Genomic DNA, 26,676 nt, shown 5'->3' on the forward strand with positions numbered 1-26,676 from the left:
AAAGATAAGGTGTCTATTGCAAACACTATAGTACAATACAAAGTCGCAAATAACAAGTTTGGCTGCTAATTAATAAAAAAAAAAAGCCGTCCAGGTTGAGAACCACTGGGGAATGAGAAGCTGCAAGCGCAGCCTCAGTCATTGAGGCTGCGTTCCCAGCCGTCCTGAACTGCGGTGACCTCAGGACCGTGGGAAAAAGTCAGTGATGAGGTCACCGAAATTCAAGCTAAGTGTCTTCACAGCAGATCACCGTGAGAATTTTTCCCCAATGTTTCTCAGCCTGGACAATCGCATCTTGGCACCGTCCAGGTTGAAAACTAATTATCCCCCAGACATGGATTATGGCGATGGACAGGTATGGTATATTGTTGTTTTTTCATTTTATTTTTACTACAGGAGATCGAGGGCTTTGGTGGAATTAGACGAGGTTATAAGTATGGTTTAATTAAGAATATAAAAGGAGTCTGTATCATTTTTTCAATTAAAGGATTTTATTGTGGCTGTGTCTTTATTTAACATATAACTATAGGAATAGTAATGCATAAGGGTCTTATAGACACCTCTCCATTTCTAAGCCGTAGGCTTGATGTCACCTGACAATACAAAGGTGACATCAACCCCACAAATATTAACCACATTTGCCAACACTACAGGGCAAGTGGAAAGAGCTGGGCAAAGTGCCAGAATTGGTGCACCTAATAGATGCACCTAATCTGGGCAGCTGTGGGCTGCTGTTTTTTTTAGGCTGGGGGGTCTATATCAATAGCCCCTTACCAGCCTGAGAATACCAGCCCCCAGCTGTGAGCTTTAGCAAGTCTGGTTGTCAAAAATGGGTGGGACACCATGCTGTTTTTTTAATTATTTATTTAAATAATTAAAAAACCAGAGTGTGGACCCCTCTTTTCTTGATAACCAACCATGCTGAAGCTGACAGCTGAGGGTTGCAGCCCCCAGCTGTGAGTTTTGCTTGGTTGGTTAGCAAAAATAGGGGGAACCCACATTGGGATTTTCATTCATTTATCTCGTTAGATCACAGGCGGAGGCTGAGGAATAACCCAATCATCCGGTCCTGTTGTCATTGGTATTAGCGGCAGCAGGTGTCGGATGATGGGAGTAAGAGTCCCAAGAGACCCCACCTGCTGTCACTGTTCTGACTTTAATATAAGTCTCATCATTCTCCTTTGCTTGCGCCGTATTCAGCACCTGCCATTGGGGAACAGCGCTTACTGTATCGCTTCTTCCCCAGTGGCGATGCATGTCACACGGAGGACATCAATGTTTGTTCTCCATGTGCACATGTGTGGGATGTTTCACCGTCCGCACTGACGGCAACAATCGGACATGTCTATGTGTTGGTCACTTGGACATACGGTCCGTGAAATAAAAAAGATATATGCACAGACCCATTCATTTCAATGGGTCTACGTGTGTCAGTGTTTCCGGTATGTGTGAAAACTGTCACCATACGTACTGGAGACACTGACATGTGAAAGAGGCCTTAGGCAAGGCCATGTATCAGATGCAAAACATACAGCTGTAATAACTCAAACAAATTATCAGAGCATGCCTAAGATACTTATATTACAAACGAGCATGTTCAGATAACATGTAATCTGAGCACGTTCACTCATCACTAGACTAGACATCACGCTATCTTTCGGCTGCTCGGGCAAGTCTACATGAATATCAGGTTGCATATTTATGCACTGAATGTTTTACAAAGTAGGGTCATATGGCCAGACAATGAGTATTGTATGTATACGATACCTTTTACAAGCTCTTCAGCATGTTTTATGGGTTGATGGTGGCGGTTTTCCATGGGAGTTCACATTGAGGTCATGTAGGGACAGCTTACATTGAGCAGGGGCGCTACATCAATTTATTATGGTGCCAACCTCCGTGGTCAGGTAGGCTCAGTAAGGGTTAATACACTCCATTCACCCTCCGCTAGGAATTTTTTTTATTATTTGGGCAGCCATACTTGTTGTTATATGTGACCCTTTATTGTACTATAGCTTTTGTTATAGAAACATTATATTTTATTATTTTATTAATATATATCCTAAACTGATTTCAAAGTAAAGCTTTGGACTGCTGGAGAACAGCTAATGCAACAATTGACTATATGCATTGTAGAACTTTGTATTCATTCTCTGATTCATATCTTGACAAATGTGTTTTATTTGCAGTATCCGCACAGTGCTGATTTTATAAGGACCACGGCAGGCCCAGACAAGCTATGATTGCGTCCTCCTAATAAAAATATACACAGTCTTATTGCTTGTATATCTGATATATCATGGAAACACAACAGCTCTTTGACACTTACTAGGAGTATTAAAAAATGACCATCTGACTCCATAACGGGAACTGGAGTTGAAATATTTGTCAGCTGTTTAAAATGAAGAATAGCTTGTTCTAATCAAATCTACATTTGTATCTCTTATGGAACGAGTTTGTACAAATTTACTGTCAAGTGGAAATTTAAATTTTGTTCTGTTCCATTATCTTCTGTAATACATTACTGTTAGGTTGATTTTACTTTTTTTCTATTTACCTTTTTTACCTTTTGACTTTTAATCTAGACTACATTAATAAATAAACAATTTATGAGATTCTTTGCTTAAAAAGTATAAGATCAATTAATCACAGAATACAAATATTTAAACTGCACCATGATATTAGACTGTGTACTTTATTGTTTTAAACTAAAATAAAAAGATATATATCAATGCAAATTTTTTTATTGTGCACAACATATGTATAAGAATGGTGGTGTTTCTGGAACAATGAAGATCCTGCATTCTGATCCTCCACTGCTATCAAAATAATATTTCTATTAGTATTTTCTAGCTCAGGCCGAGTTTCAAATGAATATATAAAAAATCGTTAGAGTTTAATCCAGAAAACTGGGACAATAATTTTCTCACTGATCATCCGTGTGGAGTCCAATTTTATACAGCAGCAGTTAATAATTTAGATTACAGTTTCCTATGAAAACGGTTTGCAATGTATCCTTAAAAACAAATAACAGATGCTATACTGTGGCTCCATATGACATACGATTCTTTTTTTTGCGCACCCCTATGGGTTTGTCTCATTTAACAGAAGAAACTAGTGCATGATGCAATTTATTTCACATACAGATTTGGTCAGTAAAAAATCTGCACTGCCCCACTGAATAACATTCATTTGTGTTGTCTGTTTCTTCATGAACACAATCGGACCTAAAATATGCTAGTGTAAACGAGCCGTTAGGCTAAGTTACCATGATGAGATTTTGGTGCATTTTTTTCTGCTGTGTAATTTTGTGTCTAAAAAATGCAGCTTACCACATGGTTCCAGCAAATAGTATGGAATTTACATCTATTTCTTGCCTGTTGTGTTTTTTTACCCTGCAGAAACTGACCTGCATGTGGATTTTGAAATGTGCAAAATGCCAATTTCTCTAATGTTTGTTGTGGTAAATATGCATTTTATTTGTGCATTTTCCCAATAGATTGGAATAAGATGACTAAAATCCACAGATAAAAAAATATGTATTTTTATTGTGTTTCTTTAGAGGAAAGGCAATAAAAATATATGTAATCAGTAGAGATGAGAGAACTTGTTTAGAAAATGTTCGCCAATCTCAAATTTGGTCACAGTTTGGTAAATCATTGCATTTCCACTAATTATTTTGTTATTACTTTGGCTAAGATAGTGGTGCTGTATGATGAGGGGTGGAACAGGGAGGACGTGTTTGATGGTTATAGGATGTTTTCGTCCTCAGCAGTTTGCCCCCGGGTACATTTTGCCCCCGCACATTTCGTCCCCAGTATTTGGCCCCCTGGATTTTTCGCACCCGCACACTTCGCCCCAGCAGTTCGCCCCAGAGGTCTTCTGCTCATCTTTGCCTGATCTTCTCCTGGCTGTGTGGGCTGGCAATCGATCGCCATGCTGGATCTCGAGGCCACCGTGAGTCCTCTCCTTCTTCACAGCTTCCTCTTCTTCTGCCTGATCTCATTGCGGCACTGCACATGCGCAGCAGTGTCTTGGTGACAGGAGAGGCATCCTGCCCCCTGGATTGACTGATGAATGGGGCAGGAGTAACGTCATGTCAGTGAGCGGCCAGGAGACATTCCACCTCACTGCCGCAGCATTCATCATGCTTCATGGATCAGTGATCCAGGCAAGATGAGAAGACGTCATGGGGAACCGCATGACTGCACTCCATGACCCAAAGAACTGCAGCTGCGACAGGTAAGTGTGTCAGTTTTTTGTGTTCTAGTGTGATAATACTCCTTTAACCCTTTACCGGCATCGGACGTACTATACCGTCCGATGCCGGCTCCCCTGCTTTGATGCAGGGCTCCGCGGTGAGCCCGCACCAAAGCCGGGACATGTCAGCTGTTTTAAACAGCTGACATGTGCCCGTAATAGGCGCGGGCAGAATCGCGATCTGCCCGCACCTATTAACTAGTTAAATGCCGCTGTCAAACGCAGACAGCGGCATTTAACTACCGCTTCCGGCCGGGCGGCCGGAAATGACGTCATCGCCGACCCCCGTCACATGATCGGGGGTCGGCGATGCTTGTGAATGGTAACCATAGAGGTCCTTGAGACCTCTATGGTTACTGATTGCCCGTCGCTGTGAGCGCCACCCTGTGGTCGGCGCTCACAGCACACGTGCAATTCTGCTACATAGCAGCGATCAGCAGATCGCTGCTATGTAGCAGAGCCGATCGTGCTGTGCCTGCTTATAGCCTCCCATGGAGGCTATTGAAGAATGGCAAAAGTTAAAAAAAAAAGTTTAAAAAAATGTGAAAAAAATAAAAAAACATAAAAGTTTAAATCACCCCCCTTTCGCCCCAATCAAAATAAATCAATAAAAAAAATATCAAATCTACGCATATTTGGTATCGCCGCGCTCAGAATCGCCCGATCTATCAAATAAAAAAAAGTATTAACCTGATTGCTAAACAGCGTAGCGGGAAAAAAATTCGAAACGCCAGAATTACGTTTTTTTGGTCGCCGCGACATTGCATTAAAATGCAATAACGGGCGATCAAAAGAACGTATCTGCACCGAAATGCTATCATTAAAAACGTCATCTCGGCACGCAAAAAATAAGCCCTCAACCGACCCCAGATGATGAAAAATGGAGACGCTACGAGTATCGGAAAATGGCGCAATTTTTTTTTTTTTTTAGCAAAGTTTGGAATTTTTTTTCACCACTTAGATAAAAAATAACCTAGTCATGTTTGGTGTCTATGAACTCGTAATGACCTGGAGAATCATAATGGTAGGTCATTTTTAGCATTTAGTGAACCTAGCAAAAAAGCCAAGCAAAAAACCAATGTGGGATTGCACTTTTTTTGCAATTTCACCGCACTTGGAATTTTTTTCCCATTTTCTAGTACACGACATGCTAAAACCAATGATGTCTTTCAAAAGTACAACTCGTCCCGCAAAAAATAAGCCCTCACATGGCCAAAATGACGGAAAAATAAAAAAGTTATGGCTCTGGGAAGGAGGGGAGCGAAAAACGAACACGGAAAAACGAAAAATCCCCCGGTCATGAAGGGGTTAAGGCCAGCCAGAAGAGACACTGGGTGAGCTGTTGAAAAGGCAGCCACAGGAATCCCCGGCAATTGGGGTCTGGTATGGGACAAAATGCTGAAGGTGAAACATTTGGGGGCGAACTGCTGAGGGCGAAATTGGTTAACTGCTGACGGTGAAATATGCGGGGGTGAAACATCCTGGGGACCAAATGCTGAGGATTAGAGTTGAGCGACTTTTACTTTTTTAGGATTGAGTCGGGTTTCACGAAACCCGACTTTCTCAAATGTTGCGTCTGGTGAAATTGGCCGATTATTGCAAAAAGCCGGGGGCCGACTGAAACACGAAACCCAATGCAAGTCAATGAAGAATCAAAGTCGGCAGTGAGTGGAGGACAGGAAAACACCTACAGTGCCCATTTTAATGCCAAAAACATCAATTCTTATTACTTAAGCTTGTCAATCATAATATACTTTATAATAATAGTTAGGCATTGAAAACTGGGGGTCATTTGGCTAAAGTTGTGGGGGGGGTAGGGCTGGCTCAAGATTTTCGTGGCCCGAGGAAACGCGGAATATGTCACGGCAGTGGAGCAGGGAGAGGTAAGTATTTCAACTTTGCAAGTGCTGTGATCCTGAGCAAGCAGGGGGGGTCCATTAGTTGGCACTGGCACAGGACCCCTCATAGTATGGCAGTGTGTTCGACGGTGGGCGGCGCCTCCCACTGCCAGAGACACTTTTGCTTACTATGAGGGGCCCTGTGCCAGTGCTAACGAGTATGCCCTCCACCTGATGAAGGAACCTGCACTTTCATCTGCACCTTCCTCTTTGTCCCCGTGTAAGGTGGTATAGTATGTGGGAAGGGGAACCTGACTTTCAGCAGGGTCAGATTCTGGCCGTGTAGAGTGCAAGGGGAATGTAGTGGTCTGGGTCAATGTACCAGCAGACTCATCTAGCAGTGGCTAGGCAAAGGGCAGGATGAGGAGGAAACACAGATATATGCCCAAATAATAAAGTAAGCTAAATGAAGTTCAAAATTGGTAACAGGACTAAACAGGCGGCATAGCTTTGTTCAGTGGAGGACAACTGTAATGAGTGGCGCAGACACAGTTAGTAGGCCCACAATAAAAAAAGTAGGCTAAATGCAGTTCAAAATTGGTAAGAGGAGTGCGCAGGCGGCATTGCTTTGTTCAGCGGAGGAGGACAACTGTAATGAGAGGCTCACACAGTTACTAGGCCCAAGTAAGTAAGTAGGCTAAATGCAGTTCAAAATTGGTAAGAGGAGTACACAGGCGGCATAGCTTTTTTCAGCGGAGGAGAACAACTGTTATGAGAGGCTCACACAGACTTAGTAGGCCTAAAATAAAAAAGTTGGCTAAATGCAGTTCAAAATTGGTAGCAGGAATACACAGGCAGCATTGCTTTGTTCAGTGGAGGACAACTGTAATAAGTGGCTCAGACAGACTTAGTAGGCCTAAAATAAAAAAGTAGGCTAAATGCAGTTCAAAATTGGCAACAGGAGTACACAGGCGGCATTGCTTTGTTCAGTGGAGGACAACTGTAATAAGTGGCTGACACAGTTAGTAGGCCAAAATAATAAAGTGGGCTAAATGTCAGCCAAAAAAATGTTCATAAAAAAACTGGTGGCAGAGCTAGGTAAAGGGGTGGGCTCCTCTGCTGAGTAGTAGACAGTGGAAGTTACCACAAAATATTAACTGATCTAAATGGAGGCCAGGGCGCCTGTATATTTTTACTATCATCTATCATTTCAACAAATTTGTATTGTCAGTGCCATTGAAGGATTTAACAGCACAGATTACACAGTGGTGGAGCAGGGAGAGGTAAGTTTTGCAAGTGGTAGAGCACTGTTCGAGCTGGGGGGCAACACTCTCTTGTGGGCGGTGGTATTGGCACAGGGCCCCTCATATTATGATGGTGTGTCTGACATTGGTTGTGCACCACCACATCAGAGACACTTCCTTGCACTATGAGGGACCCTGTGTCAATGCCGTCACCCAAGAGTGGGTACACCCACCTGTCCCGGCAAACGGCACTCGCACGGGTGCTTGCGCCAAGTGGTGACCACGGCCCTGTGGGGGGAGTCAGCCCATTTGGGGAGGTATAAAAATGGCCTATGGTGGACATTCAGCAGCTGCAAATGGAGGAATTGGAGCAGTCAGTAAGAGGAGGCCAAAAGCAAGACAGTTTGAAGGCAAGCTACGTGTCAGCAGGGGAAGGTGGGGCAAAATAATTTGAAATCCATGATTATTTTAATGAAGGTTAGATCATCAAAATTTCGGGTAGCCAGACGTGTCCTTTTTTCGGTCAGTATTGAACCAGCAGCACTGAAGACTCTTTCTGATGGCAAACTAGCAGCTGGGCAAGCGAGCTCCTGTAATGCATATTCTGCCAATTCAGGCCAGGTGTCTATTTTAGATGCCCAGTAATCAAAGGGGAATGACCTGTGAGGGAGAACATCGATAAGGGAGGAAAAATAGTTGGTAACCATACTGGACAAAGGCTGTCTCCTATCACTTTGAATCGATGCAGCAGTACCTGTCGTGTCTGCGGTCATTGCGAAATCACTCCACAACCTGGTCATAAAACCCCTCTGTCCAATACCACTTTGGATTTGTGCACCTCTAACACCTCTGTCATGTTGCCCCCTACAGCTCGTGTGAGAACCATCACCGCCGTTGTGTGCTGGGAATGCCTGAACCAAACGGTCTACAAGAGTTGCTTGTTTGTTAGCCAATTTTTGCTCCAGGTTCTCATGTGGCATGATATTTTGTAATTTTCCTTTGTATTGTGGATCCAGGAGGCAGGCCAACCAGTAATCATCATCGGTCATCATTTTGATAATGCGGGGGTCCCTTTTTAGGATGCACAAGGCATACTCTGCCATGTGGGCCAATGCTCCAGGTGTCAATTCACTGCTTGTGCTGGGTTGAGGAGCACTTTCTTGCAAATCAACATCACTTGTGGCCGCAAAAACCCAGTACCTGACCTTGCAACGCCACCAGTTTCTATTGCCCCCTGAGAAGCATCCTCCTCCCATAAATATTCATCCCCATCATCATCCTCCTCCTCCTCCTCTTCGTCAGCCACCTCATCAAGGAGTGTTCCCTGAGCAGACAATGGCTGACTGTCATCAAGGCTTCCCTCCTCCTCGGCTGCAGACGCCTGCTCCTTGATGTGCGTCAAACTTTGCATCAGCAGATGCATTAGTGGGATGCTCATGCTTATGATGGCGTCGTCTGCACTTACCAGCCGTGTGCATTCCTCAAAACACTGAAGGACTTGACAGAGGTCTTGGAGCTTCGACCACTGCACACCAGACAACTCCATGTCTGCCATCCAAGTGACTGCCCGTGTATGTGTATCCTCCCACAAATAAATGACAGCACGGCTCTGCGGCTCTGTTCGCACAGCCTCTGAAGCATGTGCAGTGTGGAGTTCCTCCTTGTTGCAACGTCGATTATTAGGCGGTGCTGGGGAAGATACAGCGATTGCTGATGGCTCAGCATACGGCTGGAGTGTACGGGCGACTGGCGGATGTGTGAGCAAAGTCTTCGCACCTTCAGGAGCAGGGCTGGTAACTCCGGATAATTTTTCAGGAAGCACTGTACCACAAGGTTCAAGGTGTGAGCCAGGCAAGGAATGTGTTTCAGTTTTGAAAGGGCTATGGCAGCTATAAAATTGCTTCCGTTATCACTGACTACTTTGCCTGCCTCAAGATGTGCACTGCCCAGCCATGACTGAGTTTCTTGCTGCAAGTACTCGGCCAGTACTTCCGCGGTGTGTCTGTTGTCGCCCAAACACTTCATTTGTAGCACAGCCTGCTGACGCTTACCACTAGCTGTTCCATAATGGGACACCTCATGTGCAACACTGGCAGCTGCGAATGGAGTGGTCGTGCGACTGCGCTCTGTGGACGAGCTTTCACTTCTGGAGGAGGAGGAGGAGGAGGAGGGGTGGCGAACGCCAACAGCAAACTGTTTCCCAGACCATGGGCTAGGCAGAACTGTCCCACTATGGCTGTCCCCTGTGGACCCTGCATCCACCACATTGACCCAGTGCGCCGTGATGGACACGTAACATCCCTGGCCATGCCTACTGGACCATGCATCTGTTGTGAGGTGCACCTTTCTACTGACTGATTGCCTCAGTGCATGGACAATGCGGTCTTTGACATGTTGGTGGAGGGCTGGGATGGCTTTTCTTGCAAAGAAGTGTCGACTGGGTAGGTCATAGCGTGGTACTGTGTAGGACACAAGGCTTTGAAAGCTTTGATTTCAACCAACCGGTAGGGCATCATCTCTAACGAGATTAGTCTAGCAATGTGGGCGTTCAAACCCTGTGTACACGGATGACAGGATGAGAACTTCCTTTTTTGTTAACAAGAGTCTCTTGTAGGGTGAGCTCGACTGGAGAGCTGCATATGGTCGAACTAGCGTGGGTGGTGGTGGACATGGCAGATTGAGAGAGGGTTGGTGATGGTATTCTTGATGTTGGCCTACCTACAGTGTTTCCTACCAAGAACCTTGTGGTTCCCTGACTGCTTTGGCCTTGCGAGGATACCTCCACATTTGCTGCTGGTGGTGGGTGTCCTAACCGGTGGGTTTAGAGTGAGGGAAGCAATGTAGCGTTGCTGACTACCTTCATTCTGAGCAGGTGCACAAATGGTACTGGATGTTAGGTAGTTAGTCCAAGCGTCACGCCGTAAATGGCGATAAAGGGGCAGGACGGCGTACTGGAACCCGCACCTGTCCCTACCACTTAAATGGGCCCTGGCTTTCCCTTTTTACAGGGGTACCTATGATGGTTAGGAGGCCCGAGCCGCCAGCGTATCCCTGTCTCATGTGCAGGCCCTATCAGGGGCCCCCTCTCCCCCCAAAGGAGGTGGACTGCACCAGTGTAATAATACAACAAATAACAGGGTATACAGACAAGGTAACTGAAAGTCTCAAATTCACCAAATGCTCACACAACCACAGAGGAAACACAGAGAAGGGAAGAGAAGTAATCAACTTAGGAAGGAAAACAGGTTTAACATGCAACCAAAACTGCAGACACCAATCTCTGTAAATAAACCTCCAACACCAACACTACGCTCCTTCAACCTCCAAGCCAGGCAGTAGAATTTATCACTGACTCTAGCTGAAGTCAGGACTGGGTCTATATAGAGGATCAGATTACAAAATCCACTTCAGCTGAGAGACCCAGCTCTCAGCAACTTAACAATAAGGTTAACTCCTGCACTGCTGGCACAAAGCAGCTAGGTCAGAATACAGGTGAAGAGCTTCTGTTGACTGTGTGTCAACGAGACCCAGAGCACTGCAGTTCTCTGGAACCTCTCTGTCGCAGTAGCCGCGTGACAGTACCCCCCCTTCTACGAGGGACCTCCGCAACCTCAGGACCAGGTTTCTCAGGATGAGCTGTATGAAATGCCCAAACCAACCTATCCGCATGGACATTGGCTGCAGGTACCCACATCCTTTCCTCAGGACCGTACCCTCTCCAGTGTACCAGATATTGTAGGGATCGAAGAACTAAACAAGAATCCATAACCCTGGAAATCTGGAACTCGAGACTTCTGTCAACAAGGACCAGAGATGGAGGTGAAGGGGACTGATTGGATGGCGCCACAACCTTTTTGAGTAAGAAGCGATGAAAAACATTATGGATCTTAACCCTGCTGTTCTGTTCGGTCTGGGGAGACCTATTTTGAACTTTGGTATTTTTTGGGGTGTTCAAGATGCGGTTCTGAAACTTGTGGTTGATTGACTAAAATGAGGATGGGTCGGTCGGCCACGGGTTTCAGAGCCGCATCTTGAATATTTTAAAGAATATTGAAGTTCAAAGTCGGTCATTTTTGACCAACAGAACAGCAGGGTTAAATGACTGAGGCAAAGCCAGCCGAAAAACGGAATTCACGACGGCCACAATCCTATAAGGGCCAATGAACCTGGGGCCCAATTTCCACGAGGGAACTCTCAGCTTAATATTTTTCGAGGACAACCAAACCCAATCACCCACACACAGGTCCCGACCTTCCACACGTCTCCGATCAGCCGCATTCTTATACCTGGAGCCCATCCTCTTTAATTTATCAAGAACCCCTTGCCATACGGAGGTGATGGATGAAGAAAACCTCTCCTCTTCAGGAACACCTGAGGAATCCCTCCTATTAAATGCACTAGACTGAGGATGAAAGCCATATGCCCCGAAAAACGGGGACTTACCAGTAGACTCATGAGTACGATTGTTTATAGCAAATTCTGCTAACGGTAAGTACTTAACCCAGTCCTCTTTATTCTCTGAGATGAAACACCTGACATAACTCTCAAGATTTTGATTTACGCGTTCAGTCTGACCATTGGATTGAGGATGAAAAGCTGAAGAAAACGACAAATGAGTCCCTAGCCGGCTGCAGAAAGCCCTCCAAAACGTAGAAATAAACTGCACCTCACGGTCTGAGACAATATCTGAAGGAATACCATGCAGTCTCACCACCTCCTTAATAAAGACCTGTGCCAGAGTCTTAGCATTTGGTAATGCGGGGAGCGCAATGAAATGAAACATCTTGCTAAATCTATCAACTATGACTAAAATAACTGTATTACCCTCCGAAACCAGTAAGTCAGTGATGAAATCTATTGACAAATGAGTCCAAGGTCTATTGGGAATCTCCAAAGGTGCAATTTTATTACTCATGCCCATTGACTTGTATTGCCGAATGTGATCAGATTTCTGATTACAATTGCAGCATGCTGTGATTTTTTTCCGGTCTGATTGTGATCCAAGCTGGAAAAAAATCACAGATGAACACACACATTTTTAATCAGATTGTATTCATCCACTTTCATCGCAAGTGGGAATTAGCCATAATATAGAGACAATAGTAGGCAAACTGTGCAAAATTTTTAATGAGAACCATTTGCAAAAATTATATTTTAGCCCCAATTGCATGCATTTAGGTAAGAAATAAAATGTCCCCAAAGGTGGACAACCTTTTTAAGCTCAAAATTGGCTATGACACTAAGGGGTTAATGAATAACAGTAGACATTCCTAGCCTCTGTTTTACTTGTTTACACTCTTTTTCTGGCATTTTTTACAATGTTTTTGATCATGGTAGGAGTTCTAGGCATTCAGCCATTTTTAGGTCAGCAATGTTGTCAGTTAATAAATAACTTTCATCAGACGTTCACTGTTCATCAAACTAGTCTTTTGTAAGTAAGGATTGTGCAGAGAAGGACAAATCAAATGGCAACTGCTGGAAAAGTAAGTGCATAACATTTTATACATTTAGTTTTCAAACTTTTGGTAAAACACAACTATGTAGTCATTTTGAACTCCAAAAATTGGTTGTCGGTGTCTAACTATTTTATGCCCATTTTTAGAGTGTGGTCACATGTAGCAGATTTTTTTGCAAATAAAAATCCTTTAATACAACAGATTATCATTGTTTCTACAGCATGTGCATAGATTTCTGAAAATCTCATTCGGAGAAGTTTTCTGTAGCTATAATCTAAATTCTAAACTCTACGCCAAATAATTATTCTATTGGGTAATGAGGCACAAAAAAACATGAAAATTGTGGCTTAATTTTTTCAAAAAAATCCCGCATTTTATAATAGTAAAGATGAGGTTGAGCAGTGCGTTTTTTTGGGTGCATTTTTTTCTCAACAGAATTCTATGACGACTCTGCATCTAAAACATGGAGATGCATTTTAAGTGCAGCTTTACCGTAGTGAATTAAAAAATGCTTTAAAGTACGCTGGTTCAAATCTGAACCTCAAATAAAGATGAAAAAACATAAATAATAAGCAAAAAATGCAATAATCAGAGAATGCTGTTATTGTGTGTTTTGGTGTGAACACCTACAAAAAAAATATGAAGTTAAGAAGCAGCAAAAAAACACAGCATTAATGCTACATATGAACACCACCATACATGGCTTGCACTGCTGTATATATATGAAATACTTTTGGACCTTTTTTTTGCCTCGCTCATCAAGGGTAACTACCTTGCAACCTGTCAAAATGTTTCTAGCATGTCATTGCTGTCACAATAAGACACTGAATATGTAAAATTGAAATATTTAACAAGATTTGTTGAAAAGTCAAGGCGGACACATTTATATCTTCATAATAATTTTAGCTTTGCTTTTCTGATGCAGAGCTCCAAATCTTCTGCATAAATATAAGGAATTTAATCAATGATTAAATGATATAGATATAATATTTAAGACATGATACATAATTTAACTACCACTAGAGGGAGTTCATGAGCTTACTATATTTCCATTTTAAAAAAGTGGGCAGGGCCTCGTCTAGCATTGTTTAATAAGTTATATATTAATAATAACCCCTGTTCTTTTTATAACAGTGTGGAAATATCTAGGGGGAATTGAAGAGATGAATTGCTAGAGTTTAGGGAGAGCAATATTGCCCTATTCTTGTCTAATGTGGAATTCTAGCTCCTCAATTATTCTGGGTAAAGTTGGGGTAATTTATTTTAGCAGAATTAAATTCTACTCAAAATTTACAAAAACGCATATTCTCATGAATGTTCAAGCTTGCAGCTTTCTTGACCTTATAGAATAAATAAAAAATGTGCAATTAAAGGAAACCTGTCACCCCCAAAATCGAAGGTGAACTAAGCCCACCGGCATTCTGTAATGCTGTAGATAAGCCCCCGATGTATCCTGAAAGATGAGAAAAAGACGTTATATTATACTCACCCAGGGGCGGTCCAGCCTGATGGGTTTTGTGGTCCGGTCGGGGGCCTCCCATCTTCTTACGATCACGTCCTCTTCTTGTATTCACGCTGGGGCTCCGGCGCTGGCGTACTTTGTCTGCCCTGTTGAGGGCAGAGCAAAGTACTGCAGTGCGCAGACGCAGGGAAAGGTCAGAGAGGCCAGGCACCTGCCCACTGCAGTACTTTGCTCTGCCCTCAACAGGGCTGACAAAGTATGCCTGCGCCGCTGCCGCAGCATGAAGACAAGAAGAGGACGGCATCCTATGAAAATGGGAGGCCCCGGGCCACGACGCCCATCGGGTCAGACTGCCCACTCAGGTGAGTATGATCTAACCTCTTTTTTTGATCTTTCAGGATACATCAGGGGCTGTAGATAAGCCCCTGATGCCGATGGGCTTAGCTCATTTTTGATTTTGGGGGTGACAGGTTCAGGTTACCTTTAACAGGCAACAAGACAAACTCCATGTCTTTCATATTCTCACTGAGTCTGTTGCTGTTGTTTCCTATCCTGTCACTCTCTTCTCATATTAATGGATTCAAAGTATAATTCACAGACTACTACTCACATATTTATCTTCTATGATGATTAGCTGTGTGCTCTGAAGTACTCTACAGCATGTAAAATTGCTGCTGTGTTCCCTTCCTCTGTTTTTATAGTGGCTTTGATAGTCCCTCTTGATTGACTGTTCCTTACTATGTGGTATGACAGCTACAATACACCATGAGGAAGACAGCAGGGCCACAACTGATTTCATGTGAACCCTTTTTTGCTAATGCTATTTTTAGCAATGTATTAAATGGTGGTAGTTTTTTTTTTTTCACGAATCGAATTTCATATTGTTTGATCTAGCCGTGGCCTGCGATTTCATGAAATTGATTTTCTGCCCATTTCATTCCGTCTGCCATTTATCCTTCAGCTTTTGAATTTCACATTGTTTTTCTTCTTAATGCAATAAGAAGCAGCAGCAAGGCAGCTCAATATTTTCTACAGAAGAAAAATCTGTAATCAATATCAATCAAAAAAAGTGTTTCCTTGTGACAAGCAATTTTACTGAGTTTTGTTGTGAATTTTTTTTTGCGAAAGGGATAATAATTGTTTTTTAAAAATAGAAAAGCAAATTCCCCAGCATGCAGACATTTAACTGAAATTATCTGGCTATGGGCACACGATGCGGATTTACTGCGGATCCGCAGCTTTTTTTCCGCTCAGAAACGCTGCAGATCCGCAAAGTGATTTACAGTACAATGTAAATCAATAGGAAAAAAAATGCTGTGCTAATGATGCAGAAAATTCCGCATGGAAAACCCAGCGGATCAAAAGAAGGAGCATGTCACTACTTTTGTGCGGATCTGCAGCGTTTCTGCACCCTTCCATTATAGAAATCCGCAGCAGTAAAAAACGCATGAAATCCGCACAAAATTCGCAGTAAATCCACAGAAAAAACGCATCAAATCCGCACTTGCATTTTCTGCCAGGAGATCCAGATTTTGTGCAGACATTTCTGCACCCCAATCCACAACGTGTGCACATAGCCTCTAACCCACAAAGTGTGCTTGTCAGATGCAATTATTTTTTTATTTTTTGCACACCTGTTTCATTAGTAATCAAACTTTACATCAATACATGCCACACCAATATGACAGCTATTTGGACATATACAGTGGGGCAAAAAAGTATTTAGTCAGTCAGCAATAGTGCAAGTTCCACCACTTAAAAAGATGAGAGGCGTCTGTAATTTACATCATAGGTAGACCTCAACTATGGGAGACAAACTGAGAAAAAAAAATCCAGAAAATCACATTGTCTGTTTTTTTAACATTTTATTTGCATATGATGGTGGAAAATAAGTATTTGGTCAGAAACAAACAATCAAGATTTCTGGCTCTCACAGACCTGTAACATCTTCTTTAAGAGTCTCCTCTTTCCTCCACTCATTACCTGTAGTAATGGCACCTGTTTAAACTTGTTATCAGTATAAAGAGACACCTGTGCACACCCTCAAACAGTCTGACTCCAAACTCCACTATGGTGAAGACCAAAGAGCTGTCAAAGGACACCAGAAACAAAATTGTAGCCCTGCACCAGGCTGGGAAGACTGAATCTGCAATAGCCAACCAGCTTGGAGTGAAGAAATCAACAGTGGGAGCAATAATTAGAAAATGGAAGACATACAAGACCACTGATAATCTCCCTCGATCTGGGGCTCCACGCAAAATCCCACCCCGTGGGGTCAGAATGATCACAAGAACGGTGAGCAAAAATCCCAGAACCACGCGGGGGGACCTAGTGAATGAACTGCAGAGAGCTGGGACCAATGTAACAAGGCCTACCATAAGTAACACACTACGCCACCATGGACGCAGATCCTGCAGTGCCAGACGTGTCCCACTGCTTAAAGGGACTCTGTCACCTGAATTTGGCGGGACTGGTTTTGGGTCATATGGGCGGAGTTTTCGGGTGTTTGATTCACCCTTTCCTTACCCGCTGGCTGCATGCTGGCTGCAATATTGGATTGAAGTTCATTCTCTGTCCTCCATAGTACACGCCTGCGCAAAGCAATCTTGCCTTGTGCAGGCGTGTACTATAGAGGACAGAGAATGAACTTCAATCCAATATTGCAGCCAGCATGCAGCCAGCGGGTAAGGAAAGGGTGAATCAAACACCCGAAAACTCCGCCCATATGACCCAAAACCAGTCCCGCCAAATTCAGGTGACAGGTTCCCTTTAAGCCAGTACATGTCCGGGCCCGTCTGAAGTTTGCTAGAGAGCATTTGGATGATCCAGAGGAGTTTTGGGAGAATGTCCTATGGTCTGATGAAACCAAACTGGAACTGTTTGATAGAAACACAACTTGTCGTGTTTGGAGGAAAAAGAATACTGAGTTGCATCCATCAAACACCATACCTACTGTAAAGCATGGTGGTGGAAACATCATGCTTTGGGGCTGTTTGTCTGCAAAGGGGCCAGGACGACTGATCCGGGTACATGAAAGAATGAATGGGGCCATGTATCGTGAGATTTTGAGTGCAAACCTCCTTCCATCAGCAAGGGCATTGAAGATGAAACGTGGCTGGGTCTTTCAACATGACAATGATCCAAAGCACACCGCCAGGGCAACGAAGGAGTGGCTTCGTAAGAAGCATTTCAAGGTCCTGGAGTGGCCTAGCCAGTCTCCAGATCTCAACCCTATAGAAAACCTTTGGAGGGAGTTGAAAGTCCGTGTTGCCAAGCGAAAAGCCAAAAACATCACTGCTCTAGAGGAGATCTGCATGGAGGAATGGGCCAACATACCAACAACAGTGTGTGGCAACCTTGTGAAGACTTACAGAAAACGTTTGACCTCTGTCATTGCCAACAAAGGATATATTACAAAGTATTGAGATGAAATTTTGTTTCTGACCAAATACTTATTTTCCACCATAATATGCAAATAAAATGTTAAAAAAACAGACAATGTGATTTTCTGGATTTTTTTTTCTCAGTTTGTCTCCCATAGTTGAGGTCTACCTATGATGTAAATTACAGACGCCTCTCATCTTTTTAAGTGGTGGAACTTGCACTATTGCTGACTGACTAAATACTTTTTTGCCCCACTGTACATACCTAACATTTGGTTACATGTTAAAAATTTAGAAAAATGTATATGCCATACCTATACTACAATGTGCTGCCGCATTTTGCTTTCTGTATAACCACATACCTAGTTAGCATTTCTTCTTATGCCCTTCTTTTCAAGGGTTAAATAACTGAGTTTAAAAAGATTTTCCAAAGCTAATTAAAGTTTTATCCAAAATATATGGTAAAAGAAAAAGTTGCAGCAAGAAGAAAGTGTAAAAGACAAAATAAAGACAAAAATTCCTATATTGAGGTTTAGTATGTGAAAGCCGATCGCAACATAGCTACCAATGGCACCTGCCGTCCGGGCAATAGTTCGGTCAAATGTAAGTCACAATTGGCCTCCTTTTTACCTGGAAAGCGTATTAATGTGAACGAGCTGGAGCGCCTTAGTAAATATATGACACATCACTCATCCCTGTCATAGCGGGATGATGTCACCTCTGACAGCAACAGCATCAGTTTGATTTAGTGTTCTATACAGGCGCCCACACCATCATAGCAGTTAATCATTTACATTGATGACTTTCAATTTGCATTCAACTGGAGAAGATGAAGAACATGATTGTATAATTCAACTGAATAGCTGTGTTGGTGATTTTGTCAGACGTGGTGGTAGGAGCACTCAAGTAATGGCCGGAGCTGAGCCGCCCCTCCCCCCGCAGCGTAAGGGGAGGACATCATCACCATGGGATGAAGGGAGGGGTTAGGGTTAATAGGTGGGGGCTTAAGGGGAATCAGGAGTTTAACTGTTGGTGGGGGGCGTGGCCTAGCCAGTTCCCACTCTCTGGGCATCTAGTGTGGACTTACCATGGCCACCGTTGATTGGATCCTAGAGAGCCTGAGGGCTGCAGTGGCATCGCACCCTCTGGGCTGGCTGGAGCAGCAGGTGGCGGGCATCATCGGGAGTGGTGGGTCGGCAACGGGGTCGGCGTCTCTGGTACGGCGATTGCGGTGGACTAGGCCTCCAGAGTGGCTGTCTCCCAACTTGGCTCCCCGGGCTCCCAGTAGGCGCAGGAGCCCCTCTAGAGACCTTCCAGGCTGGGTGCCATTGAGTCACGGTGCCAGCAGGCCCTGGCCTGGGAGGAATCCTATCTCCAGGCGGGGTCCGTCGGCGGCTGCCAGGCCTTCGCCTCGCTGGGCTGTGGGGGCAGAGCCAGCACGAGCCGGATAATGAGCGAGGCCTTACATGTCAGGGGGCCATGGCGGTGATGTCCCTGCCTCAGCATCCTCTTCTAGCAGGCAGGGAAGCAATGCGGGAGCGGGTGGCTCCGGAGGATGAGGAGCTGGGCTGGCCCCGTTTGCTGTGGCAGGGTCTTCTCCTGCATCAGGGACCTTAGACACAGTGGCGGTCTCCTCTTTGGCGGATGGGGGCCCGGCCGCTCCGTCAGCATCACTGCAAGTGCAGCAGATGTTAGGGAGTCGGCAGGCGGCTGCTTCTTCATCTCCGGTTGCCGCAGGGGTTAAACCAGGATCCTAGTCAAGGACCTCAATGGCAGTCTTCCTCGGATGGGTCAGGTGTGGATCTCACTGGACAATGGAGTCAGGACACCGGTATTCTGGCTGGAGGTATCACAGCTCCCTCGCAGCCTGGTGAGTATGCATCTTCATCCTTGCTATCTTCACAGCTTTTCTCCTCTCCTGCTGTTCGGGGTCTGCATGGGGATGTGAGTCTTGTCCCCGGGGTGGGGGTCACGGGTGATGCGGACACGGGGGGTGTGGGTGCAGTGTTAGCAAACGTAAGGGATTTATTGGCAAGGCTGGAGAGGGGTATGAGTGATCAAAGGCATTTGGCAGCGTGGATCATTTCCAAAAGGGGGGTTGGTGGTGCTCGGGAAGTGGCGGTGGGGCCCATGGCATCGGTTTCAGTTTCGGTTCAGATGGAGAAGGAGAAAGAGTGTCGTATTCACTTGGATGATAGGGCTTACGGGGAGGTGTACGTCTGTTTTGAGGGCCCTTTGGGGGAGCATCTTAAAAAAGAGGTGAGAGAGAAAATTCTAAAAGATGAGTATGTGAAAATATTTTCGCTGCTCCCTTTGGAGAAATGTATCCTAGATAAGGGGAAGAAAGAGGATAGTAAGAAGGACTTTCATAAATTGGCTGCAGGTTTTTGCTATTTTGACGAGTGTGATTGGGGAGAAGGCGCTGTAAAACTGTTCGGGCCTTTTTTGTTATATGGACTCTATTGGGGAGGCTCATAGGGTATATGGGGGGGCAGGCGTGGCTGAGGCACGACGAACAATTTTGGCAGAGGAAAGCTATACGTCTGGTCACGCGTTATGGCACAGTATAAATTTGGTCATTCCTTTCAAGGGGGGCCGGAAGTTCCGGTCAAGGTAGTCAGTCCAGCTCAATAGGGGCGTCAGGGCAATCCAGTCAGTCAGGGGGGCATAAAGCGGGCTTGTGCTGGCACTACAACGACGGGCAGTGCAAGTTCGGGGTTAACTGCAAGTTCAAGCACCAGTGTTCCCACTGCAGTGGCTCCTCTCATGGGGCCTCAAAATGCTTCAAAAAAGCTAAGTCAAAGTCAGGGGCCGGAAATTTCCATGGGGGCGACTCCGGTGAAGCTGGAATGGATGGCCCCTTATCTAAGTAGATACCCAAGAAAGGAAGCGGTAGATTTGTTATTTTGGGGATTTCAGGATGGTTTTGTAATTCCTGCCCTTCCGTTTGTAGTTCCTCGGGTTCTTAAAAACTTGCGGTCAGCAGCGTTACACGAAGAGGTGGTTTCAGAGAAGTTGAGGAAGGTGGTGGCTTTGGGTCAAATGTCCGGCCCTTTTGTGTCCCCTCCGTTTGAAGATTTGGTTCTTTCCCCACTAGGCGTGGTGCCCAAGAAGGAAGCGGGCAAATTTCGTCTGATTCACCACTTGTCTTATCCTCGTGGGTTGTCAGTCAACGATGGTATTGCGCCTGAGCTTTGCTCGGTGGTTTATGCGTCTTTTGATGAGGCCATTGGGTGGGTCTCCAAGTTCGGAAAAGGGGCCCTGTTGGCCAGAACGGATATTGAGGCGGCGTTTAGGTTGCTGCCTGTTCATCCAGATAGTGTTAGACTTTTGGGTTGTTTTTGGGATGGGGGTTTCTTTGTGGATAGGTGTTTGCCCATGGGTTGTTCCCTATCGTATGCTTTGTTTGAGACTTTCAGTTCTTTCTTAGAATGGGTGATCAAGGACATTTCGGATTGTGATTCCGTGATACAGTATCTGGATGATTTTCTGTGCGTAGGCCCAGCCGGGTCCGATCGTTGTTGTCGACTTTTGCAGGCCGTTGAATGGGTGACTGATCGGTTTGGTGTTCCTCAGCATTTGAAGAAACTGACTTTGCGGGACCGGCAATCATTGCTTGGAAAACACAATTTTGCTTGTCGGGTCATGCCGATGGGGAGAGTGTTTTCCAGGAGATTGGCGAGTGCCACGACTGGAGTTCGTGCCCCGCATAATTTTATCCATTTGTCGGTGGAGCTGAAAGAGGATCTGGCGGTTTGGAGTACCTTTTTGGAAACTTATAATTGTCATTCCTTGATGATGGAGGAGGTGGTAGACAATGATTCGCTGAATTTGTTTATGGATGCAGCTGGTGGCAGTCGTTTTGGAGCATACTTCAGAGGGCAGTGGTGTGCGGCACCCTGGCCTGCGGAGTGGTTCTCGTTTGGGGCTGGTTTGCAGCATCTCGCTTTTGGAGATTTTCCCAATTTTGGTGGCGATTAATTTGTGGAAACATGAATTTCGTGATAGGCGCATTCGTTTTAACTGTGATAATATGGGGGTGGTGTGCGCAGTGAATGGTCTAACGGCGTCGACGCCACCCATGGTGCGGGTTCTCCGACAGTTGGTTCTATCTTGTTTGGCCTTGAACTCGCATGTTACGGCAACTCATGTGCCTGGGGTACGTAATTCAATCGCTGACTCTCTTTCTCGTTTAGTTCGAGCGTTTTTGGTCCTTGGCTCTGGATGCAGAGACCCTTGGTTTGGAATGCCCTGCGGATCTTTGGCTTGTGGCATCTAGGACGCAGAAGTGTTGATAAAGTCATCGTTGGCTCCAAAAACATGGGAGGCTTATCAGGCAATTTGGTTGCCTTGGGAAAGGGTGTTGGCATCTTGCCCTGATGTATGTGGTTCTGATGAACAAGTGGCTGAGTTGGGGTTTTTCGGAAGGTTGGTCATGGACGAAGGTATCTCGTATGTTGGCTGCGCTGGCTTTCGGTTATAAATTGGGGGGGCAGCGAGATTTGTCCAAAGTGTTTTTGGTGAGACAGGCGGTAAAAGGCTTCTGCAAAATGTATGGTCGGTTGGATTCAAGGCGTCCCGTGTCTTTTACTATGTTGGAGCGGTTGGGGGAGGTGTTGGTGGTTTGTTGTGGGTCGAATTTTGAACATCATCTGTTCAGATTGGCCGTTTCGTTGGCATTCTTCGGTGCAATGAGAATTGGGGAGCTGGTGTCCCCCAACAAAAAAGGGATGGGGGCAGTTTTGGCTCAGGATGTATTCTTGTCCGATGGGTGCGTTGAGTTTTTGTTACGTCGCTCTAAGACTGACCAAATAGGGCGAGGTAAGAAGATTTTGCTGGATTCGGTCGCTGGTTCGGGAATGTGTCCAGTGAATTGTTTGAGACATTTTTGGGAGCTTAGACCTCATAGGGCAGGATTGTTGCTTTGCCATGAGGATGGTTCCTCTCTTTTGTGGTATCAGTTTCACATGGTTTTCAAAAAGGCGCTTAACGTGTTGGGGCTGGATGATTCTCGTTTTACTCCTCACTCATTCCGCATTGGTGCGGCGACGGATGCGGTCGTGGGAGGTTTGGTTCCTGAGGTTATCAAGCGTATTGATAGATGGACAACTAATAGATATCGCAGTTATGTTAGGCAGTAAAAGGGGGGTGTTATTGGGTCACTGGGCAATGTCAGTTATGTTGTCTTTGTTAAGGATTTAGTTGTGGTTTTTGAAAGCTTGTATTTGTATTTTTCAGGTTCCTTGCCACTATTGGTGTGGATTTTCGGCCATTCCTATGTACACTGGGGAGCCCTGCGAGCGGATGTACGGTCGGAGGGTGGACAGCTTGGTTTCGATCGGTCAGTAGCGGTGGTGGATTGGCTTTAGGGGCATGGTCTGGAACAGGGTATTGAGGGAAATTCATAATGATGTCACTTTGGATAAGTTGCCGGATATATTGGTGTTACATGTGGGAGGTAATGATTTGGGTGTGCGGCCTATTAGAGAATTAATTTGGGATGTAAAGCAGGATTTGTTGCGGTTGTGGCTTTTGTATCCGAGATTATCGGTGGTTTGGTTGGAGATTGTGCCGCGAAAATGTTGGAGGAATATGCGGTCGTTGGGCAAAATTAACAAGGCTAGGAATAAAGTTAACAGGGCTGTGTCGGCTTTTGTAGTCAGGAATGGTGACGTTGCTGTGAGGCAATTTGAATTAGAAAAAGGGAATGGGGCATTTTGGCTGGCTGACGGGGTGCATTTAAATGCGGTTGGGATTGATTTTGGGGCGCTTAGTGTGCAGGAAGGAGAGGAGAAGGCCATAGCTTTTCATTTTGGTGGGGTCTCAGGTCTTTGAGGTATTCAAAGTTCCTCATTGTGGTGGCTGGGTGGAGTCCTTGGAGTTGGTGGAAATTGGGTTGGGGGATCCATTGGCTTATGGCTCCTCTGTATTTAGAGTTCAATTTGTGTTGGATCTGGTGACCTGGGGGGGTTCCGGCAGGGCTGGTCGGTTCCCCTGGAATTTTAGCGTGAACAGTGAACCCGCAGGGGTTTTGGTGCTCCCGAGTCAGTGTGGTAGCGGCTGGGAGTAATTTTGGTTTTGATAATGTTCATGCTATGCTGTGTTGATCACCAGATTCCTGGGAGCTCCAAGAACTCCTCCTAGCTTAAAGTTTTATGATGGCTATTTCAATGTATGTTTGTTTTATGTTAAATAAAAAGGCTGCTGTGGCCTATAATATTCCCAAAAATCTGTTGTACGTGTTTTTTATTTAAGGTTACGGGCATTGGCAAGAGGAATGTTAATGGTGGGTGGGATAGGTTATGCCTCCTTACCCCAATTGCTCGACACCAGGGTCAGGGCAAATTTATAAATAGGAATCAGACATCTGGCTGAGAAGGCATGGAGCTCAGGACATTTCCCACACTGAGACCACTGTTAAAGTCGAGTCAGGGATGATAATGATGATTGCTTGGTAGAGAAGACCTGTGGAACAGATTAAGGTGCTATGGAGGGGATGTAATTATAGGAGAAGTGTTTTAGTGTCAGTGATACAAAAGCATAGACGACATCTGGCCAAAAGGGCAGATCTGCTTCTCTTACAGTTCGCTCAGGGGAAAGTTGTGCTTCAAATGCTGTAGGTGTAGGATTCACACAAATTGCCAAACGCAAATAAAGAGCCCTGTCAGTCTGTGCCAATGATCAGGAGGTAGCAGTGTTTTGGATGCATAGTATTTTCGCTGCATTCTAGGTAAATCTGCATGTGTCACTGAACAATGCGGATTTACCAAATCTAATATTATTATTATTATTATTATTATTATTATTTATTATTATAGCGCCATTTATTCCATGGCGCTTTACATGTGAGGAGGGGTATACATAATAAAACAAGTACAATAATCTTGAACAATACAAGTCACAACTGGTACAGGAGGAGAGAGGACCCTGCCCGCGAGGGCTCACAATCTACAAGGGATGGGTGAGGATACAGTAGGTAGGGTAGAGAGGGTATCATTCTATTGTGGAAATTTCTGCAATGGAGACTAGCTTCTCCACAACAGAAATTAACATTCTGCATCTCATAAAGCATTAAATAGAAGCACAGCAGACATGGGATTTCTATATATCCCATTCACAGTGCTTGTAATGCAGAATGCAGCATTTAGGGGTGCGTCTAAATTTTGGGCAGGGCAGGCCTTGCATTCACTTCATGGGCAAACAGTATGGGAGTGTCAATTTCCTAATAATGGTAGCATTGCTTTCAGGTGGCCATCCTGTACGTCTGTTCAAAGGGTTATTGGGGTGCGTCCATATTTGGGGCAGGGCAGAACTTGCATTCACTTCATGGGCAAACATTTTGGGAGTACCATCTTCCTAATAATGGGAATATTGCTTTCAGGTGGCCATCCTGTACGTCTGTTCAGAGGGTTATTGGGGTGCGTCCACATTTGGGGCAAGGCAGGCCTTGCATTCACTTTACAGTATGGGAGTACCAACTTCGTAATTATGGGAACATTGTTTTCAGGTGGCCCTCCTGTATGTCTGTTCAAATGGTTATTGGGGTTCGCCCAAATTTTGGGCAGCCCTGCCAATCACTGCATAGGCAATAACAATATAGGAGACCAATTGTTTAATAATGGGAACAACAAAGCATAGCCAGCTGATGGATGAATATAATAATAATAATAATAATTTTTATTTATATAGCGCCAACATATTCCGCAGCGCTTTACAAATTATAGAGGGGACTTGTACAGACAATAGACATTACAGCATAACAGAAATACAGTTCAAAACAGATACCAGGAGGAATGAGGGCCCTGCTCGCAAGCTTACAGACTATGAGGAAAAGGGGAGACACGAGAGGTGGATGGTAACAAATGCTTTAGTTATTCGGACCGGCCATAGTGTAAGGCTCGGGTGTTCATGTAAAGCTGCATGAACCAGTTAACTGCCTAAGTATGTAGCAGTACAGACACAGAGGGCTATTAACTGCATAAAGTGAATGAGAACATGATGTGAGGAACCTGATTGTTTTTATTTATTTTTTTTTTAAATAGGCCACACAGGGATCGTTAGGTTAATACAATGAATGAATATAGTAAAGGTCGCCTTATGGCCCTATTAAAATAGGCTTTGTGACCTTCAGAGTCCCTCCTCCATAAATGAAACAGGATGTGTCTGATGATGTGTCACACACCACATGGCCAGATATGGTAGTAAAATGATAAAATTACATTTCCCAGCGAATGCATTTGTTTTGGTTGGAAGCAATGCTTAAGTTGAAAAACGCATTAAAAACAATATGTGTGAACATAGCCCGAAGTCTGGAGGAGCATTTTTGATATTGGTTATTTATTTTACCTTATATACAAGTCATTACCCTGGAAAGGTGGTTCCTTAACATATTTTTTTTGTTTCATTTTTGTATGTTTTATTGTGAGTCTGTAAAAGTGGCCTAAGACTCTGACAACATTGTTCACAGCAGTGATCTGGGAGTCAGAAATGCTTCCAGGGGTCTTCCCCATGATGTTCCCATGTCATTTGATCACTGTTCCCATTGATTTCTACCATTTATAGTCACTCTATCATCCCTTGGTGGAGGTGGGGGTGCGGTAAAAATGCTCCAGTTTCCCATAGACTTACATTGGGCTCGTTGCTCGGGTCGGGCACCCGAGCATTCCAATATGCTTGACCAGAGCAACGAGCACCCGAGCATTTTAGTGCTCACCCATCACTATTAGATACCAGTCCTGCAGAACATATAAGCGATTACAGCACAGTTATAGATGGTGACTTACATCTGACATTCTTTCTGATGGAATAGTTCACTTTACCTGTCTATTCAATCTGGCTCAGACTGACAAGACAACTTCTTCCACCCAGGATTGGTCTGCAGAGATTATAAAAAAGACACGTTTGAATTCTCACATTTCCATCAAGGTCCCAATCTATACCCAGCCAGCACAATCTCTTTATCCTGCTGATCCTGCTGATACTGAATCTCTGCTGCAGCATGTGTCCCTATTACTGCACCTGCTGTGTGGTACT

At 44.7% G+C, this 26,676-nt stretch overlaps 2 protein-coding genes across 3 annotated transcripts in view; both read left to right on the forward strand.

Moving 5' to 3' along the window:
• Window positions 1-2,738, forward strand: part of LOC138655749 (alcohol dehydrogenase 1-like) — a 169,412-nt gene extending 166,674 nt beyond the window's left edge. Inside the window, exons 9-10 of one of the 2 annotated variants that reach the window (XR_011316730.1) lie at window positions 2,190-2,293; window positions 2,327-2,738. Coding sequence is in view for 1 of the 2 variants with exons in the window: in XM_069743619.1 (XP_069599720.1) it covers window positions 2,190-2,214 (25 nt within the window). In the remaining variant the exon portion in view is untranslated. Of the gene's footprint in view, window positions 1-2,189 lie in introns of both variants that reach the window. The other variant, XM_069743619.1, reaches the window with a different exon arrangement.
• A 9,944-nt stretch (window positions 2,739-12,682) lies between these two features.
• The window catches only part of LOC138655770 (alcohol dehydrogenase 1-like), a 153,658-nt gene continuing 139,664 nt past the window's right edge, over window positions 12,683-26,676 (forward strand). The window contains exon 1 of the mRNA XM_069743620.1: window positions 12,683-12,825. Coding sequence (XP_069599721.1) covers window positions 12,808-12,825 — 18 coding nt within the window. The 5' untranslated portion in view covers window positions 12,683-12,807. The remainder of the gene's footprint in view (window positions 12,826-26,676) is intronic.

Source organism: Ranitomeya imitator, chromosome 1, assembly GCF_032444005.1.
Source record: "Ranitomeya imitator isolate aRanImi1 chromosome 1, aRanImi1.pri, whole genome shotgun sequence".
In the NCBI taxonomy this organism is placed as follows: Eukaryota; Metazoa; Chordata; class Amphibia; order Anura; family Dendrobatidae; genus Ranitomeya; species Ranitomeya imitator.